General features: G+C 36.4%; 1 protein-coding gene across 1 annotated transcript; it reads left to right on the plus strand.

The window, feature by feature from the left end:
* Positions 1 to 369: 369 nt before the first annotated feature.
* Positions 370 to 14596, plus strand: LOC124530829 (activating molecule in BECN1-regulated autophagy protein 1-like). The gene is made up of 14 exons (XM_047105153.1): positions 370 to 536; positions 950 to 992; positions 1134 to 1331; positions 3687 to 3745; positions 4888 to 5074; positions 5420 to 5592; positions 5689 to 6007; positions 6132 to 6252; positions 6946 to 7066; positions 7145 to 10151; positions 10238 to 10478; positions 10607 to 10735; positions 11738 to 11929; positions 13129 to 14596. Exons 3-14 carry the CDS (start codon positions 1137 to 1139, stop codon positions 13281 to 13283), a joined length of 4899 nt encoding a protein of 1632 aa, XP_046961109.1. The 5' UTR covers positions 370 to 536; positions 950 to 992; positions 1134 to 1136; the 3' UTR covers positions 13284 to 14596.
* Positions 14597 to 14732: the final 136 nt, after the last annotated feature.

The raw sequence follows: 14732 nt of genomic DNA on the forward strand, positions 1-14732 counted from the left end.
CTTCCTATAATTTCCTGTTTATTCGATATAACTACTTTTGGAATAATAAAAAAAGAAAAGTTCACGTTTTTATATATTTTTATTTATCTTATAATTATGGTATGATTAAAAATACTTTAATGTTCATATTTTAATTAATTTAATACTTTTTTGCAATGTTTTTGACCATGTGGCTACAATTTAAACTTCAATTTCTTATGGTATATAAAATTTTATCTGAGAATAAATATAAAATAATACTATGCGAGATGAATATTTAAAGCTTATATTCATTTAATATTTAATAATTTAAAACTTTAAGTAGCTTATTTTATCATCTGTATTATTCTGACGTTAGTTTTCGAACGCATTAGTTGATTTTGACAGTTCGCAGCTGAATGTTTGCCGAACGAGTTTCATTAACAATTTTGTATCATAAAACCAAAATCACAGTAATTTCAATAAACAAATATAATTTACAAGTTTAATTAATGCAATCAAACAAACCGTAATACGTTAATACAAACATTTTCAAATATAATTACAATATGATCCAGGTAACTGCCATTGTTTATCGACATCAAGAAGTGCGATTCATCGACAGATTGTGTACATAATTTTAAGCGATACACTTTCGACCTGTGCTCCTTTCTAATATACTATGATGAATTTGAGAAATATTAGCATAAATAAATGGAATGATTGACGCTAGGTAATAGGTTGACATTTTCCAATATGGCTCACTTCAATCTATCATTTGCGGGAAGATAGATACACTTCGATTTCTGCACATATATAAATGGACTGTTTGTTTTTCATATTATTAATGCGAATCTATTAACAAAATTTGTACATAAATTTCCTTTGGAAACGTAATTCATGAGATAATTAAACTAAAAATAATGTTTTGTAATTAGTTGTTATTCAAATTAGAAACTAAACAACTATTCGTATAATGTTTATTTTTCAGATTCCTTCGTTCTTTCCTTCATCTTTTTTCATAAATTAATAAGGTAATAAAAATTTCTTACATAATAACTTGATTTTTATAAAGAAATCATACTCGAATTACTCACAATTTTTTTACCAACGAAATGTTCTAATGAGATTTTAAAATATCGTAAATTGATGAATCCAAATCAAACCTTTCATAGGTAATGGATCCAGTGTTAGATAATGAATGGCTTGGATCCAAGAATGATGCAGTTGATGAAGCCCAAAATGTGGGCAATGTTGTCAGAAGTTGGCAATGGAGGGAGAGAGGAATTGACCCATTAAATTCCCCTCCCAACAAGACTGTTCTTGAAAATGTTGCTGAGGACATACTTGTTCAAAAACCACTAAAAATAAGAGTAAGTTTTATATATATTTTAAATAATTCATTACAAAAAATTTAAATCTATACTAAGGTTTTAGTACTTTCAAAACAATAATATGTATGCTCCTCGCTTGTATGAAATGATACAATGATTTTAACAAACAAAACTTATGCTGGCTTCTGTTTAATGAGAGTAATGAACGTCTTATTTGATTGGTAATATACTCAAATTAGCTTAACTATTTAAATAACAAACTATGACATAATAATGGCAAAAAGATGATCAGATATGTAATTAAAGATTTTACTATACATAAAGATTTCCTTAAGTAATGACCTGCATATCCACGCTTATAAGGTTTGGAGGTTAATTCACTATGCTGCTTCAGTCTCAGTTGATATACCAACAGATTACTTAAATGAATACTACCATTAAATGAATTATGAAACACAAATTGTGTATATAAAGTTTAATCATTCTTACCTGTGTTCAAACCTACAATCATTGGCTTAGATTAACCTATTCTAGCAACTAGAAGTACAATATATTTTATAAAAATATGCTCATATGATCCCACAAACACATTAAAAAATCCCTATAACTGAGATGAATATTCATAAATATGTGTGTGTGTGTATAAATAGATTTTATATGTATATAAACATCATTTTTAATTAAAAAGATTAAGAACAATACATAGTATCCCAATATACAAACTCAATATAGTTTACTACAGTATGCTATGCTCGGACACATAAATCTGTCATTAGGCTACAAATTTATTACATGCACCAATACCATTGTGGTAATTTTCAATGATTTAACTGAGTCAGAGCATTGTCTCATGTGGTTTGTCAATGCATTTGGACTATTTTTAAAACTTTCATATAATAATAAATGAGTTTATTTATAAAACAGTTTTTAGTATGATTAGTAGGAATTTTGTTGCTATTGAGTTACAAATTGTAAATTTAAATTAATAACATTTAAGTTAATATCTAAATCAATATTTTATCCTTATAAATATAGCATAGCACTGAGAATATTTATTGACTGTATAATAATATTGTTTTATGCAATAAAAAATACTATTTGTTATTTTAATTTAGTGTATTATACAAATGATGACAGATAAATGAAACACTTGATGGTAAATGGTATTTGGTTTCCATAGGCACTGGGACCATTAAACCATTTGAATGTCCTTTATAGAGATAATGAGTTACCAATCATGGAAATCAAGATTTGATATTGAACATCAACATCGAAATCTCTCACTTGCCTCCAATTTGGAGGGTATCAATAGAAAATATGTATTGCAGGTTGACAGAAAAATAACTGATATATGAGTGGTACCTATCCAGATAATATTTCTTAAATGCTGGTATGGACAGCTATTAGGCCATTGCTCAAAGTATTAATATTACATATATGTATACATTAAAATCATTTGGCAATGCTTACAACCTTATTCTGTGTAGAAGAATAAAAATATATGTTATATATAGGATTATATATAAGTAAAAGTCAGTTGTGTCAGTGATTTTGGACATTTCTCTAACAATAAGGGGCAAAGCTTTTTATATAAAATTCTCCATTTTTGTAGTTAAAAAGAGATAATCCCAGCAGTCTCTTTTTTTATATGTAAGTAATTTATCATCGATGCAACCAAGTTTAAATATTAAACCATACATAATGTTATACAAAAAATTCATTAAAAGGTTTCAAAGTATAATCTTAATCAGTCACCTTCGTAAGCCATAAAGTGGTTACTTAAAGACTTTTATGGTACATTATTGATTAAATAAAATTAAGATGAATGTTACTTCTTAAACAACAACAAATATAACTATATTTAAGTATTACATATAAGTTATATATACATACATATTTAAATATATGTATATTAAACTATTATATGTACAGTATGATATGTCTCGTCATTTTTAATTTTTACTGACATAAGTTACTTTTAATAAACAGTAAACAGCATGGTACGAAAAGCTCTTCCAGATCTTACCACATAGGAGAACTATAAAAAATATAATATTAAAATTTTCTTATATAAAATCTAATAAGCATGCAGTTGTTATGCAGTATTTTTTATGGGCCACCATGGTCACCACTACCCATAGACAATGACTCTGTAAGAAATATTAACCTTGGGAACTAAGATATTATGTCCCGTGTGCCTGTAGTTACACTGGCTCACTCACCCGTCAAACCGGAACACATCAATACTGAGTACTCTTGTTTGGCCGTAAAATAACTGATGAGTAGGTGGTACCGACCCAGACGGGCTTGCACAAAGCCCTACCACCAAGAAAATGAAAAATGATATTGGAATATATTATAATATATTAAAAATTAAATTCGTTTTAATTTCAGTGTTGCGATTTACCAGGCTATCCAAGATCAACTTATCTCATGGTATTTAGTCCAGATGGGTGAGTACTTCATGTAAACTAAAATTATTTTACTCTTTTTTCTTACGATTTATGATATTGCGAAGCGAAATTTTTTGAGTAAACTTGCATGTTTCAAAATAAATTTCAAGACATGGATCAGTTTCAATCTTTAAATTCCCCCCTGATATGAGTATCCCATAATTTAGTATTAATTCATTGACACACTCATAGAACCAGTAATATAATGGAATAGTTCTTACCAGCATTTTTATGGGATCGAAAATTGATATAAAAACTGTTCTTTTGTATTTTAAATAAACAGGAGTAGGATAAACTATTTTTAGATTTATGTAAGCATTTAGCTACTAGTTCTGACGTATTCTTCTTTCAACGGTTCATGATTAATATCTTTATTGAAAGTATAACACCAAACTTTTCATATTCAGTCTATGGTCAAAGTTCCGATAACAACTTCGTCGACGTTCAAAACGCCGTTTTTCATGAATGCATAATTAATACCATAGGTCCTTTTAGTTTTGTGTCAATTCAAAATTTAAGCTGTTTTCGTTTACCCCAAATTCCTTTCCAATAGACTACACATCAAGATTCAATTGTATTCACTTATTGTGTAATGTTCTGAAGCTGTCCTTGTTTAATAATAATATGATGTCCCTTTATAGCTATTTGTTCATATATTTCTATGTTGTTTGTACTATGAACAAAAATATGTATAATAATTTCTTCTTCGCCTGCTAAAATTTTGTTATTAATTGTTTGTATTAATGATACATATAATGGTAATATTAGTGGGTAATAATAAAAAAAACATATTTACAATCTATAATTGGGCTACAGCTGCACTAAAGTTCACTCTTCTCCTTATTAGAAGACTGTAATAAAATATTGTTATTTGGTTTCCCAGTATTTCAAATCTAATTTAATGAAAAAAAACCATAAGTGAAAGTTTAGGGATATTATTATAATATTTTCTAAATTGTGAACAATTTATCTTTTAAATAACAAGCTATGAATTAATATAATCATATTGATTGAAGTGTGGATTCGAATAGCAAAAAAAGATAAAAAGCATAGTTGTTATTCTTGTAACTTTTAGTAAATATATATATTTATAAGTAAGATACAAGTTTAAGGAAAATAATATCTATTTTCCATGTTTTTAGAACTAAAGTTGCGTCAACACATGGAAACCACAATGTATATGTATCAGAGTTGGCAAGTGGCAAACATGTTAGAATATTGAAAGGTCATCCACGAACACCGTGGTGCATTGCGTTTCATCCTTCCCATCCTCAACTAATAGGATCAGGTTGCCTCGGTGGTCAAGTGAGAGTGTGGGATATATCTAGTGTAAGCTATTTCACACATTTTCTACCAAATTTTAAGCATGCACCTAACTTATCTTATTAAACTATTAAAATAGTTATAGCCTGTTTTTTTTTACATTTATTGTTTCGAAAAGGATACACATAACTTAATCTTTATCGATTTTTGCTGAAAGTATGCGACTATATGATATCTGTATTACATTTTTAATCTTATTTGTGTACTTCTAATGAAATAAGAACACATTTGTTAACAATCGAATGTCTAAAATATGTGGTACGAAACAAATAATTATAACTTTGTTTTTAATCAAATTAATTAATCTACATGTAGTCTATTATTATTTTTTAAGAGGCACATTATGTACAGGGTGGCAGCGAAGTTTGGAACGTAAGAAATGAAACAGTCATAGCTTCTATAGCATTCCATCCTAGAGAACAATTATTAGTGATCGGTACATACAATGAGCTCTACTTTTGGGATTGGAGTCAACCCGCGCCTTTTACCAAAGTTTCTACGAATAATATTAACGAAAAAGTCAGGTAAAGACAAACAATAATAATAATATTTTATCACAACAAATTCCTATAAGAATTTATAAGTCTATATTAATAAAATATGTGTTTTTTTTATTTTAGATATGTGGCTTTTGATTCTCTGGGTTATAAACTAATAACAGGAATATCGTTGAGAGCGACGGTTGCAGGAATGAGCAGTTCTGTTCTGCAACAAAATTCAACGCTAAATCCTGCAAACAACCAAAGCAATGTAAGAAGAGACGACACTGACAATAGTCCAGGAAACAACCGGCCTCAGGACAATTCTGGTTCCACACAGGATATTATTGTGAATTCTTATCAGAATTTAGTGCAGAGATACGATAGCCTAGTGAGGAATTATCAACGGCTCTTTATGGTCCGGCATAGACTGACGGTCACCCCTCCTCCGCCAAGCACGGTAGATAAATTATTACATGTAAAATAGATATGTTGTAGTACATAATTTCAATATAGTACAGATGTTTACAAGTTTCATGTACGAGTTATTGATTTTTTTAATGTCTTGTTCGAATTCTTTGTAGATGGACCGCGGCACGGACCCCATGGAAACGGATCCGTCGCCGGAAGCGAACAGTTTCACTCGGACAGCACAAACTTCCCAAACATCACAATCATCCTCGACGCATACAGCGAACGAAGAAGGTAACATGCAAATTAAATAAATTTAACAAAAAATTGAGCCGAGATGGCCCAGTGAGTCGAGATGGCCCAGTGAGTCGAGATGGCCCAGTGAGTCGAGATGGCCCAGTGGTTAGATCGCGTGCATCTTAACCGATGATTGCGGGTTCAATTCCAGGCAAGCACCGCTGTTTCATGTGCTTAATTTGTCTTTATAATTCATCTCGTGCTCAGCAGTGAAGGAAAACATCGTGAGGAAACCTGCATATGACAAATTTCATAGAAATTCTGCCACACGTGCATTCCACCAACCCGCATTGGAACAGCGTGGTGGAATATGTTCCAAAACCTTCTCCTCAAAGGGAGAGGAGGCCTGGCTGGCTGTTGGTGTGGCCCAGTAGTTAAAACGTGTACATCTTAAGCGATGATTGCGGGTTCAAACCCACGCAAACACCACTGAATTTTCATGTGCTTAATTTGTTGTTTTAATTCATTTTGTTCTCGGCGGTGAAGGAAAAGATTGTATAATTTCATAGAAATTCTGATACATGTGTATTCCACCAACTTGCATTGGAACAGCGTGATGGAATATGTTCCAAAAACCTTCACCTCAAAGGGAGAGGAGGCCTTAGACGAGCAGTGGGATATTTACAGGTTGTTGTAACAAACAGTTTGTGATACTACGACGTCGGGCCATATATATTTTTTTGTTTACAGAAACTCCACCTCCAAGCTCTTCTAATAATACTACACAAGATAATACTGAAAATGACGATGGAGAAGGAAGTAGCCGTCTCCTTAATCTGGACGCCTTGTCTTTTGACAGTGGCCCTTCCAGGTAAAGCTATCATTGCTGGAAAAATATCATAACATCATAAACACAGATTTTCTATTTCTTTTTATATATTTTTTACAGGGAGCGTAACTTAGACCGACACGTACATTCCTTGTTTGGATCACGACCTTCTGCATTCCACCCTCTTAACGACAACCCTGGAAGATCGTTCCGAACAGTCGACCAAAACGAAAGAGCGTCCAGACTTTTGCCGAATCCTTTTTCATCGACCAGTGGGTCACAGCGACCGAGCATAATATCGTTCACTAGTAGTCCATCGACACAAACGACTGATAATGTTCCCAATACATCGCGTACGAGCATATTTCCAGCTTATAGGCCAGATTCCCCTTCGATCCTGGACTTGTCTCCTCGCAGATGGAGCGGTAGCCGGCGAATTTTTGTTTCAGTGCCAAACGAGAACTCCTCAACTCTCACAGACAATGTTTCTCCCACAAATACTACCGCTGCACAGGATACACCTATTGCTTCTACAGCGAACTCTACACAAAGGCCATCCACTTCGTACTCTTCTTCGCAAACCCAGTCTTCTGCTTCCGCGCCCGTTGATGCACAAACCATCAATGAGAGTCTCGATTTGATACGAGATATTTTAAGAGATTCAGGGACTAGGCTGTTGAATTTGATTACAAATATGTCACTATCAACGTTGGCCAGCGTCGAGGAGGAGCTGCCTCGCCGTACTAGGACAACCCGGACTCAATCAGACAACAACAACGAAGGAGAAAGTCCTCGAGAGACACCCCCGCGTGCTCGAATTTTTAGCTCCCACTTACGTCCTGGTTTCCTATCAACCAGCTCTGAATCAGACAGTGATCAGTCTCCAGAAGTCAATATTTTTAGAACTAGGAATTCTACATTTAGGGAAGAGGACACAACAGAAACTGAGAGACCTGCTGCAGAACCTTCAACTTCCGCAGCTCCTGAGAGACCCCTAAATCCCACGGATAGGCTAGTTTTTGACCTTGATGATTCTAGGACGCAAAATGCCAATTCTGAGACGGGTGGTATAAATGTTTCAGCAAACAGCAGCCGATTTCGTGTTCGGACGCAAAGTAGCACTCCTAGTGAGGGCCCAAGTACAAGCAATACTGAAGGCACCAACACTCAAGAAACACAATCCCAAAACAGCAGCAGCAGTGAATTCAACCCCAACAGGCCGTCTACCAGTAGAGATAATTTTTGGGCTAATGGTTGCGTAGTACCACCGGATGAGGCTTTTAGGAAAGTAAGGGCTGGTGTTAGTGCATTGCAGAAGCATACCATGCAACTCACTAACATGTGGCTGCGAGGTAACCGAACCACGATGCCAGAGCTGCGTAATATGTGGGAGAACCTGCGTAGAAGGATATTAATGTTACACAGAGAAACCGGTCGACAAGACTTACCCAGTTATTATACGAGGTCACTTTTAGAAAGATGTATGATGCTCACTGAAATGACGGATAATGTTACCCGTGGCTCTAGTCGAGGCGCGAGACCCACAAGCAATAGTAATCAAGGAAATTCTGAGGGCGTTAGAAATCCGGAACCTGTTAGAGATGAACCAGCTACTTCAGATAATACTAGTGTTCCCGCTGAACCCGAACAAAGTACTTCAAGGGAAAATACAAATGACAATCGGCAGCCACAGGCTAGTAGAACTTCTCAAACGAGACCAAACATTCGTTCGTCTCCATCGCTTAGGAGAAGGTTACAGTCGAGTTATAGGTGGAGGCCAGAGGATGAACTGAGACGACGATCAAGAAATTCCGCCGCTAACCGATTGTCAAATAGATATTCAAACAGGCCGCGAAGGGACTTTGCAAGAGCTATAGAGATAAGTGCGACAAGGCACGAGATACGCATGCGAGCGATGCAAGTGCTCTCTGTTATGTTTAACATGATGATGATGTGTTTGGAGGAGCGAGGCTTGAGTCAATTAATTATAAATATGTTACGTACTTTAAAAAAGGCATTAGCACTCACATGCTTAATGTTAATGACCAACAGAAACAACGGGCGTGCCAGTAACAACGCTTCACCTCAACGCGTGGATTCATTGAACGTCATCCGTTTGGAAAATGTTGACCACACTGGCCCTGTTAACGTTGATGGTCCAGATGAGTCACCACACCATTCAATGGCTAGTGAAACAGAAGAAGATCGTTTGCAAAGCAATGCTAATAAACGTATGAAAAGAGAAACATCACCAACTGTTCAACCCACGCCTGTTGAAAATAGTGCCAGGGAAAATACAAACCAACCTGCGCCAGTTATATCTCAAAGTAGCGCAATTCAAGCATGGAGTAATCGTCTCGCTGTACAAATTGCTGCTGCCAATAGAAATAATTCAGCGACTGCTAGGAACAGGCGCGAATTATATATTGAAAGTAGGCGACTTAAAGCTTTGCATAAAACAAATCCAAACGCTCATCCAATGATTAAGAAGAAAGCTCTTCCTCCAGCGTCCACTTACAGAATCCCAACATTGCGATTACTACCTAGTAGAAGAATTCCTAGGACTTTGGCTGCCTCGAGAAATTCTCAGAGCACAGAACCCGTAGCCGGCCCTTCCGGTATTCTCTCTGGTAATGACGGCGAGTCAAGTGGTCCTTCGCGATTGCCCCCTGACGTCATGAATGAATTCGAGCATAGAATAAATTTAATACGAATGGCACACATGCAAGCGGTTAGATTACGAAATGCCGCGCGAAGCCGGTTTCGACGTCTCCAAACGATACGCTTGTACACTCCCTCCTCAGTTCGCGAAATGTTTACTTTGCAGCCGGACAGTGAAAACCCGCACGAGAACAGATCTCCTTTACAGAGTAATTCGGATAATCGTCGTTCTTTTACTTCGTACGACTACAGACCTCATATTCTTACTAGAGAACGCATATTCTCCAGAGGATCCGCCAACAGGCCCTCTCAAGAGTCCGGTGAATTCCATGCGGTCATTACCAACGCCACGGTACCGTTGATGCAAGTTGGTGATCTCAGTATCAATAACCCCGACGCTCAAGGGAATCAAAACCAGAGGCTACCGAGAATCCATGAGTACTTGCAACCGATAATACTTGCTCAAGTGAGTACTTTTGAATTGTATAAAAAAACGAAACGGATGTCGGCCTTAGTGTATCATTACAAACGTTAAACTTATTGTGTCACCAGAATGCTATGGTGGTGGACGACGAGGGCAATGCTGAGGGCGGTGGAGGTAGCGGTGGTGCTGGTGGAAGGGGCCCCGGGGGTGGGGGGCCAGGCGGGGGAGGGGGGCTGGGTGGAGTTCGGCGTATGACGGGTATGGCGGGTCTGCTTGACGCGGGAATAATCTCCGAAGCGCTGCCCGCATCGTCGCATCGGGTGCAAGCCTGGGATTTCACTACGGGTAACACTCCGGATATCGCCGATAGTAAGTTATCGTTTAATATCAAATAAATAACAAATTTTATATGAATTGTATAGAGAGTTCAACCAACATTGTCGACTATTATCCTGAAATATACGGTAAACAATCAATAAACTTACGAAATTGTTCAGGTTCAAAAAATGTGGTGGTTCAGAGGTGCAGAATACACAATGACGCGAGCATCGACATATCCAAGGACGGAAGGCTCCTGGTCGCCTTGCTGCCGGTGCCTCGAATCAGAAATACTAATCACTGGTTAGGTGAGTTCGTTTGAAGATTTTATACTACTATCATCGTAAGTGAAGCTCCCCTATTTTTAATAAATAAAAAGTAATTACCGTCGCTTAATAATTCGGGAACTGGTAAGCATTTCAATATATGATTTGGTCGAATTGGTCCATTTCATAATATAGACATTACTCTCAATTAAAAAAAACACAAAGGTCGAAATGATACTGAAAACAAAAGAATCGGACATCCATTTTGCCTTGTCGCGGGATGTAGTTATGAACTATAGAAGAATAAGTAATTTGCTCATGGTTCTAAGCCGAATATTTATAATTTGTTTTAATACAGTTATTAATTAACGAGCTGAGATATCTGATTGGTGAAAACAAAAAATCACGCAAACACCACTGAATTTTCATGTGCCTAATTTGTGTTTATAATTCATCTCGTGCTCAGCGGTGAAGGAAAACATTGTGAGAAATTGTGACAAATGTATAGTAGGACACAAATTAGATGTAGCATCGGAAAATGCAATGGAATGAAATTAAAACCGATTACTGCCGATTTACTTGACCAATAGAAATAGCTCCCTATCGCGCCATTCGACGCTATTCGTCGCTATAGATTCACGCGTCAGAGAAAACAAGTGCATGTAAATCGACGCGTCAAATTGTCGAATATATTAGGTCATATGATATTACAAGTTATTAAGTTTGTGCAAAGATTATATTCGCATGAGAAATAAATACTGATAATTTGGTATAGCGTACTCAATTCGGATGTGATCGGTTTTACGAATTTTGCCGATGCTACATCTAAGTTGTGTCGTACTATAAATCCACCAACCCGCACCGGAGCAGCGTGCACAAAGCGAGAGCGAGTAGTAGTAGTACCAATGAAAACATTGTGAGGAGACCTGCATGTCTCTAATTTCAACGACATTATGAGACATGTAAATCCTTATCCCGCACCGGAGCAGCGTGCACAAAGCGCGAGCGAGTAGTAGTGGAGCAGTAAGTGGGCGGCGGTTGCAGGCGTGTACTCGCTGGAGTGGTCGCGGCTGGGCCAGTGCCTGCACACGGCGGTGCTGGAGCAGAGCGCGGTGTCGGTGGCGCTGTCGCCCACGGCGCGCCACCTGGCCGTGGGGCTGGGCTCGCGCCGCTTCACGTCGGCGCCGCACGCGCGCACCAACGTCTTCGCGCTGCTATACCGCCTCGACCCGCTCGGTGACCTATCTCACTATTACTATACGAGCCTCATTTATACCATTGGATCTGAGAAAGTGACCAATATTATGGAAATAAAAATCGTTTAAAAAATGTTCTATTGACTAGCTATTAACGTCCCAAAAACCAATGGCTGCGGGCTGCATAGCTATATTAAATTTGACATTGACCTCAGACATTGATTAGTATTTATTAATAATATATATTCATAGGGACTTGGAGTGCACCCGATGCCCGCTCGATTTAAAAAAAATGTATATAATGGTATTAATATATATAATACATTATTGACGATAATAATTGACGACCTCCATGGTCGAGTGGTGTGTACATCGGTTTTTATGGGTACGCCACTCTGAGGTCCCGGGTTCGATTCCCGATCGAGTCGATGTAGATTACCATTAGTTTTCTATGTTGTCTTGGGTCTGGGTGTTTGTGGTACCGTCGTTACTTCTGATTTCCATAACACAAGTGCTTCAGCTACTTACATTGGGATCAGAGTAATGTATGTGATGTTGCCTCATATTTATTTATTATTATTTATTTATCTTAGAAATTGACCGATACTATAGAAATAAAAGTCGTGTAAGAAAAATTTTCTATTGACTAGTTATTAACAAATGGCTGCGGGCTGCATAGCTATATTAAAAGCCCTCAGACATTCATTAGTATTTATTTATAATATATATTCATAGGGACTTGGAGAGCACCCATTGCCCGCTCGATTTAAAATAATGTATATAATGGAAATTAATATATAGAAAGAGTTTATCATACATCAAGCGAGAACTCGCAAGTCATTTGAGACAAATTTACTTTTTTTTTTATGTTATAGGTTGGCGGGCGAGCATATGGGTCACCTAATGGTAAGTGGTCACCATCACCCATAGACAATGACGTTGTAAGAAATATTAACTATTGCTTACATCGTCAATGTGCCACCAACCTTGGGAACTAAGATGTTATGTCCCTTGTGCCTGTAATTACACTGGCTCACTCACCCTTCAAACCGGAACACAACAATACTGAGTACTGCTATTTGGCGGTGGAATAACTGATGAGTGGGTGGTACCTAGACGGGCTTGCACAAAGCCCCACCACCAAGTAAAGTCAAGTTAAAGTTAAATCTCATTAGAATCGTGACACAGGTGACAGACACATGAAACCAAAAAAATAAAACAAAAACCTTTCCATTTCAGAGAGCTCGAGTCGGACCGGTTTGTCGCCTATCAAAGAGTTGGAGCAAACGTGGGAGCACGGCTTTACGAGTCTCAACTGCTTGCGATGGGCGCCACAGCCCGGACAGGGGCTCGTGTACGCCAACAACACCGGACAACTCATTATTATGAGTTGAACTGACCCAAAGAGTACATATTAGAGATTTCTTTATCGAGACATTTTCAATTGATGAGCTGAGATGGCCCAGTGGTTAGAACGCGTGCATCTTAACCGATGATTGCGGGTTCAAACCCAGGCAAGCACCACTATATATATGTGCTTAATTGTGTTTATAATTCATCTCGTGCTCGGCGGTGAAGGAAAACATCGTGAGGAAACCTGCATGTGTCTAATTTCATCGAAATTCTGTCACATGTGCATTCCACCAACCCGCATTGGAACAGCGTAGTGGAATATGTTCCAATCTCTCTCCTTAATGGAAGAGGAGGCCTTATCTCAGCAGTGGGAAATTTACAGGCTGTTACTTTACTTTTACTTTTTCAATTGATAAACGTGCACACTTATTGTATTGTCTTAACCATTGGCACTGACTATGCGATAAGAAATCTATAATGTGCGGTTACGATAACCACTCGACCTTGACCTTGTTTACACTTTGTACGAAAAAAACATTATACTTTTATTCTAACACAAACCATATCCTTCGTTGAAACTCCATCATCAAACAAACGATCGATTTAAATTTGGAATTACATTAGTAAAGGAAACCTTGTGGTTCGTAATTTTATGATTTGTGAAAATTTAAAATTCCGAGTGTAATTATATTGTATTATTGAAATGAAATCGAATCTATACTTTTTACAAGAAAATTGGTTAGTAAAAATATAAATTATGTTCGCTTATGATAATATTTAACAAAATTATATAGATATAAACGCCTGTTGTAAATTATTGCGTAAGCATTGTACAGTTCATGAAATTAGTGTTCTTAATATGATTGATCTCTTTGTATTATGCGGTCTTAAAATAATTTCATAATATAACACTAGTTTGTAATTATATCTACACGGCAAAATTAGTTTAAGGTACCATATTATATTAAATATCAACATCAGACAACCCTATCACAAAAAGGCTATGGACTCGCGATAAAATCAACAAAGATCATTTTATTCTCATAGTAACTTTATAATTTACAATATCTGCCTTCCGAATGATCCACATTAAGTAACATGTATACTTAACTTTGCATTTCTTTTACATCGAAATTCCTTAGAATGTATATTTGTATGAATGTTATTTATTGTAACTACAAATTAATTTAAAAACTTAAATAATTTATTCGTATATGAATATTCTTTCATTTTAGTTTAAACTATGTTGTAATATCGAAATTGAAAGTTCTTTTGTGACTATTTCCTTTATATGGATTATCGTTTCTTGACCTTTGGTTTGTGACCTTCAGGTCACAGGGGAAGGCTGCAATTTGAAGAGTGACAAAGCAGTATATCAAACCTGTTACTGAATGAAGTATTTAAGTTAGACATTAAATGTAAATAGTGCCTCAAGATAACACATAATAATATACTAAGAACTAAATTTTAGTGCGATATAAGGTTTGCCA

The sequence above is a fragment of the Vanessa cardui genome, chromosome 7 (assembly GCF_905220365.1).
Source record: "Vanessa cardui chromosome 7, ilVanCard2.1, whole genome shotgun sequence".
Lineage (NCBI taxonomy): Eukaryota > Metazoa > Arthropoda > Insecta > Lepidoptera > Nymphalidae > Vanessa > Vanessa cardui.